The 6,961-nt window shown below is 33.0% G+C and overlaps 1 protein-coding gene across 1 annotated transcript; it reads left to right on the top strand.

The window, feature by feature from the left end:
- The first annotated feature begins 1,973 nt into the window (after positions 1–1,973).
- LOC145097660 (glutamate NMDA receptor subunit epsilon-1, putative (DUF3598)) lies at positions 1,974–5,391 on the top strand. The gene is made up of 7 exons (XM_079035280.1): positions 1,974–2,379; positions 2,464–2,558; positions 2,779–2,899; positions 3,011–3,129; positions 3,214–3,400; positions 3,502–3,645; positions 4,870–5,391. Exons 1-7 carry the CDS (start codon positions 2,137–2,139, stop codon positions 5,164–5,166), a joined length of 1,206 nt encoding a protein of 401 aa, XP_078891406.1. The 5' UTR covers positions 1,974–2,136; the 3' UTR covers positions 5,167–5,391.
- Positions 5,392–6,961: the final 1,570 nt, after the last annotated feature.

The following is a 6,961-nucleotide window of genomic DNA, read 5'->3' as shown; positions in this document are numbered from 1 at the left end:
CTCTGTAACGCCGTAAAATTTAAAACAATTTTTCACATTTGAAACCACATTTTATATAAAACCATTCATTCATAAAATCTCATAACATATTTTAATATTGAAATTTAGTTTATATATAATTACACTTTAGGTTTAATATTTATTTAATCTTATTAACCAACTTATAATTATTATTAGAAAAAATTTGAAAAGTCATGAGAGTTTCAAATGAATATGATGAAAAGAAAAATGCATGGAAGTTTCAAATGAAATCCATGAAAAAAAATGTTTCTATATATATATATATATATATATATATATATATATATATATATATATATATATATATATATATATATATATATATATATATATATAGATAGATAGATAGATAGATAGATAGATAGATAAATAGATATAGATAATGAAGGGTTTATAGGAAGGGTTATTGTCACTTTAGCCCAACAATATTTCGTATATTTGTTTAAATGGTCCATTGTGATTTTTTTTGCCTTTAAAGGGTACGAATTCATATTTTGAGGGTCTAAAAAGTCTATTTTTTTAAATGAAGGGGTCACCTGGTGAACCCCTTCCTAGTCAGCAGGTTTAAAGTTTAAAAAAATGTCACCTCATCAGAAGTCTCTTATCAATTAAGATCTCTCTCTCTCTCTCTCTCTCCCCCCACTTTTCTCTCTCTCTCTCTCTCTCTCTCACATCCCCACATCGCCGGAAAGCCCTAATTCCCCGTTTCCTTCCACCGATGACCGCCTATATTATTCCCTTTAACCTGTATTCCAACACCGTCACTAATCCACCATCATCCGCCACAAGAATCGTCCAACATCTGTAGTTAATGATGATGTGGTGATACAAGAAATCGAAATCGAAGATAGATTTATGTAGACTAATGGAGTTCGGTTGAGAACCCCCATTGAAGAAGATGAATACATCACCACTACCGTCGTTGATAGAAAAGGGTGAGCCACCACTTCCGACACCTCCTCCAAATGAATTACTAGAAAACTTGATGCCTCTCATACCAGATTGATCTGCACTACCTCCCACTCACCTGAACCTCGAAGGTGTGAAAGTTTCATCGTCACAAAACTTGGATACTCCAATTTGATGGGCGATTGGAACTCCCGACGGTGTTGTCGGTGGAATTGTTCGATGCTTTGGTGCTCACTGCAGGAGAAACGGGAAGTTTCAAGAGGGTGGTTGCCCGTTTTCTCACTGAATCGCCTTCGATTGGGTCACAAACCTCATGTCAACCTTCGATTGGCCATAACCTGAATCTGAGCATGTTGAGCTGAATCTGATCATGTTGAGCTGAATCGCAAACCCCTCCCTTTTCTCGCTGAATCGCCTTTATGTTTCTTCTGTTTATTTCTTTTATTTTTAGTATAGGCAATAGTTGGTGATGATGGTCGTGTATTCACTGGTTTTATGACGATGAATTGAAGTTGTAATTAGGATATCAGTAAGGGGGAATCAGGTGTCTTTGGGGATTTTGGTGTTTGGTTCGGATTAATAGGTACGAAGGTTGTGTTAGTCAGGTGTCTTTCGAGTTCTGATGAAGAACACAAAGGAACCAAAGGTTTGGGTATTTTTGCTTTTCTCTTAGATGAAGAAGACGAAGTTCGGTTTTATGCTTAGACTCTTGGCTTACGTGGCAACGATGAGTCTGAGTCATTGTTGACTCACCTGCTTAGTTGGCAGGTGAAAAAGACAGTGTAACCTTCAAAAATAGGTAAAGGTATGAAATTAACCGGTAAAACACAAGTTCGTATCCTTTAAACGCCAAAAAAAAAATCACGAAGAACTATTTAAACCAATATACTAAACATTGTTCGGCTATAAACAAAAACATAAATAGGTATGAAATTAACTCACAAGTTCGTATCCTTTAAACGCCAATAAAAAAAAAAATCACTAAAAACTATTTAAACCAATAACATTGTTCGGCTATAAACAAAAACATAAAACGGCTGGAAAAAAAAAAACATGCAGGACAGATTTTAGTGTGGATAAGATATTTGCAAATCTGTTGGTGGTATGGAAATGCTTTCAGTGCATCTTCCAACATAACTTCAAACACAACGAACTTAGCTTCCACCAAAACTCAAAGATTTCAATTGGCCTCAATTGATTACTCGAATGGCAGCCTTCTGTCCGATTGGTGCTTTTTGCAGCAGTAGTAATTCGGTCAATTCAGTTTTCATAAACCCTAAACCATACCGTCGAGCAATTCCTCACAAAACGTCATTGTTAACCAACGCAACGTCTCCTTCATCGACTTCGTATAATAATCCTCAAAAAACAAATCAGGAATCGATGAGCATCGACGCTCTTAAGCGATTCATCAGACTCAATTTGGGGAACTGGACCGGTTCTTTTCACGTCGGTATCACAATTCGGATCATCTGTTTTGGTTTTTGAAGTTGTTTTGTTATTAATTAGATGATTATATCGTGCTTTGATCAGCAATTTGATTCAACGGGGAAGTTGATGCATAAGGTGGATACCAGGCTATCCGCGGGATCTTATGGTGAAGATGAGTTGATTAGTTTGATTCAGACGTAAGATTCTTCTTCAATCAAATTGATTTATTCAAATTACATGAATGTTACATTTATGATTCTTGAACAATTGTATCTTAGAATTAATACAGAAATGCAACATACCTAATTCAAGCTCAAGATGAGTTGATTGGTTTGATTCATATTGGATGCTTTGTTAGCTAGCATTGTGTGTGCTATATGTTACTTACTTAACCATGGTTCCCATTGTCAAATTCAGGTTGTACATCAAACAATCATCTTCATCAAGCTATTCAGCTTCCAAAACAGATCATGAAGCCGAATGGGCAGAGTACAAAATCAAAGAAACCAACATGTTTACTGCAGAAAAATATCAACAGGTTTTTTTATTTGTGCATCTAGATTATGTATAAACAAATACCTAGTTTGAAATGTTCCAACACTTTTGATATCTTCTCCTACTAAATATATCCACTGTAATTAGTCTACAGATTGGTTTCTTTCCCCAAGAGAAAGCATTTGCATTAAGGTATCAGACAGCAGGCATGTTAGAAACAGTATTAAGAGAAGGAGTGTTAGGTGAAGATGACATTGGAGAAGCATCACCCAAGTGAGTATTTTAATGGTGTAAATTAGTGTTACAATTTGTTTTATCTGCTTGTAACTTATCTTTTATTATATTTACCATATGCAGAAACCTGAAGCTTCCTTCTAAGTTACCTTCTATTGTATGTGAAAACTGTCTTTATTCACTAGACAAAGATTTGAGAGCAAGAGCATTCCATATAATGGATCCGAAAGGTATTGTTGAGATGCTTATCCTCTTTCTTGAACAAAAAGGTGTTGGAGTGGTTACGCCTCCTTTTCTTGATGACTCTAAGGTATTTTCATGGCTTTATGATGATTATTATTATTATCAAATTTCAAGTGATATGAACTCTCTTTTGAATTCTTGTGTTTGTTTTTTTTCTTTATATATTAGGAGAAAGAAAACAGGATCAATCAGCATCTTGGAACATGGAAAGGTCACTCTGTAACAAAGCGTAGTGGTGTTTATGGTGCCACTGATGCTGAAGCTGACACAGTGACATCACTTGAAATTGATGACAAGGGTCAGCTAATCCAGGTTTAGTTTTTCTTGAATTAGTATATAAAAAAATGAATGAGTTTTTAATAGTATAATTTATATCATCGTATTGAATACATTAGTACATGCAATATAGAAAGAAAAAAAAAAGTTTTGGTTGACCAAGGGAAAAATGGTCATTTTGAATGTAAAATACGTTATAGTTTAGAAAATAGTATAGTTTTATTTAAGAGTAATTTACAAATTTGGTCCCTGTGGTATATCGTATACTGTTTTCAGTTTTGGTCCAAAGGGCAAAATCGTCATTTTAAAAAGATTAACAGCTGAGTAGTTAGATTTAAATTTAGCTATTCAGGGACGAAAGCCATTATGAAACATTAAAATATTGACAAAAATTTCAAACCTATTCTTTTTGGGACCGAAAACGTTAAAAAAGATAATTAAAATTAAGAGAAAATTACAAATATGGTCCAAAATGGTCATTTTAAATGTAAAATAGTTTTAAAACTCACTTTTTAATTTTATAATAATTAAAAATAAAATATGTTATAGAAAATAGTTTAATAATAAAATAAAGAGAAAATTACAAATTTGGCCCCTATTGTAGTCCTTTTTTTTCAGTTTTGTTCCAAGGGCAAAATGGTCATTTACCCAAATTTAATTTGAGTAGGTAGGTTTAACGATCCAGGGACCAATATCATTATGAAACATCAGCATCACCACATCAGGATCAAAATTGCAAAACAATTCTTCCAATGTAAAACAATAAAATTTTAAATCTTTTAATATATAACTAAAAATAAAATACATTAAATTTAGAAAATAGTTTAATCATAAAATGACGAGAAAATTACGAATTGGGCCCAAAGTCTTTACAGTTTTTTCATTTTTGTTCCAAGGATAAAATGGTCATTCAAAATAAATTAACAGCTGAGTAGTTAAGCTTAAATATCATTACACAAAATTACATGAATGGTCCCTGTGGTTTACAAAAGAGACCACACATGGTCCTTATGAGAGCTTTATGACACCGGTGATCATTGTAGTTTGAAAACATTGCACCATAAGTCCTTATGGCTAACACTGTTAAAATTTTTTTAGGGTTAAATACCTTTGGTCTATATTTTAAACCACATGGACCATTTATGTAATTTTGTAACATCAACATAAGGACCAAAATTTGCAAACCGATTCTTTTGGGATCAAAACCGATATAAAGTTATAAGCATAGGGACTAAAACTGTAACAAATCATGGTAAACAGGATCAAACATCAACATACAAGGACAAAAATGTATCCACAAATGTGCGATGGACAGGCAAGATGTCGGGTAACTTGGTGAAATATGATGGTGGCTATCAAATCACATTATTACCGGGAGGCATGTACATGGGGTGTCCATGTGATGTGGGAAAACAAGTGGGTGAAGCCAAGTCTTTTCATTTAGAGTTTTGTTGGGTCGAACCCAAATCCCCTACAAAAAGACAGAGACTTGTTCGCACTTATGACATCGATGGTTTAGCCGTTTCTTCAACTTACTTTCTCGAGACCAAAATGTGATTCGTTTCTATAGTATTTCACATTGTAATTGTTGATTTAGGCATTCTACTTTGAATAAACACTTTGTAACGTTTTAGGGTTTATACTTTCACTTGTCGTCTTTGGTATGTATCAAGGTGGCGTTTGATAACATGTAAATGGAATCATCCGACGTGCTTGAGAAAGTCTCTGAACGGTTAAGGAACCATACCTTCTCTTCTCTAAACCATTAAGATGTTGAAATCATTTGAAAGTTTGTTTGATAGCCTCTTAATGAAACCAATCACATTCAGCGCGTTTGATACGACATCCGGAGGATAAGGAACCCTACATTCTCATTCTTTGAACCTTTAGTTTTGTAAAACAACCCTAAAAGCATCCACAACGGTCAACATATATTATGACTTATTATGTTTGTCAAATCAGTAGTTATCTGTTGACTTTAACTAATTATTAACCTCTTTAAAAAGCAATTTTTCATATCCATATAATTCTAAAGTGTTCTATAAAGGGTCTTTTGTTTGTTAAACACGTTGTAATACGACATGTTTTATAAAAATATATTGCTAGACGTTTATACTCTAATAAAATTAAAATTATTTCTTAATATAAATTAATTAGTGAATAAATTATTATATATATAGTTTTAAAGATAAATATAATATTGAAAATATTATATAATTGTTATAAATTTAATATTTAGTAAATGAAATCTTATTGAATCTTTTAATAGTATAAACTAACTAGTGAAACGTAATAAAAAATTGAAATTTTTATATCCAGAGGAGTGAAATTAAATATTATCGAATAATAGAGGGTTATTTATGCATAACAAAAAAGTAAAATATACACTTAATAAAAACCTATATTTGTTATTTTGTTATTTTAGATAATAATAACCTTTTGAAAAAGTTCTCATTTAAAATGTTTGCAAGAGTATCTCTAATTTTATAGTTTATTACTATTTGAAATAACCTTGAAGAATTCAAAGGTTATTCTTTATATTATTGACGACGGTGAATCAATAACCGTCCAACACATCTCAACCCTTCAAACTCCCCCAACTTTCAATCTGGACCGTAATAACTATGTATTTACCGTTAATTGGAGGTTTCATCTGGGTTTAGCTCATTGGCGCACTTCTTTCTTCTTCTCCCTCATTTCTCAATACCCATGTATCCTTCTATAACCTCCTGATAACTTTTCATGTTGAATCAGTCAAGAACCGCCTCCTCCCACGTTCCCCTGACTTTTTGCTCCTCCAACTACTATCCGGTGGTATTTATACCAACAAATTACAGAGGGAGAGCTTTTGATTCATGGTATCATGTTAGGGCTCCTATTTTCCCACATCTTATTCCCGACATATGTTACCCCAATTCTCGCCTCTTCCTCACTATCATCTAAAATTTCTGGTCGAATCTCTTTGTTTGCTTTCGTTGAAACGTGAGTTTCGATTCATTCATCTTTTGGATTGATCGGTTGTTTCAAATACATCGTATCAACTTTTAGTTGTTTTTATATGTTAATGAAATTTCCTTCGTGTGTAACATTCCAAAAACCACGATAAATTTTTTCATTTTTAACTTAAAAGAAACCATTGTTTTCAACCAAAACCATATCAAATCAAGTATCCATACAAATATCCCCAAAATCAACATATCATAAAATCTCCCAAAACATATCCTTGAAGGATGTATACGATCACACATTCGCATTGTCCCGGTCATCCCAAGTACCTAAAACGTAAAACTGAAACAGTAAGTCAAAACTTAGTGAGTTCCCCCAAAGTACCACATAGCACAACCAAACAGAT

The sequence above is a fragment of the Lactuca serriola genome, chromosome 4 (genome assembly GCF_051521515.1).
Source record: "Lactuca serriola cultivar US96UC23 chromosome 4, Lser_US96UC23_V15, whole genome shotgun sequence".
NCBI classification, from domain to species: domain Eukaryota; kingdom Viridiplantae; phylum Streptophyta; class Magnoliopsida; order Asterales; family Asteraceae; genus Lactuca; species Lactuca serriola.
The sequence above is the reverse complement of the archived record's forward strand: the minus strand, read 5'-3'. Positions and strand labels throughout refer to the sequence as shown.

Excerpts from the sequence above, each read along its gene's own strand:
- LOC145097660 (XM_079035280.1), top strand. The coding sequence starts at position 2,137 with ATGGCAGCCTTCTGTCCGATTGGTGCTTTTTGCAGCAGTAGTAATTCG. Across the intron at positions 2,559-2,778 it reads TTGATTAGTTTGATTCAGAC|GTTGTACATCAAACAATCAT; the intron begins GTAAGATTCTTC and ends TGTCAAATTCAG. Across the intron at positions 3,401-3,501 it reads CTTTTCTTGATGACTCTAAG|GAGAAAGAAAACAGGATCAA; the intron begins GTATTTTCATGG and ends TTTATATATTAG.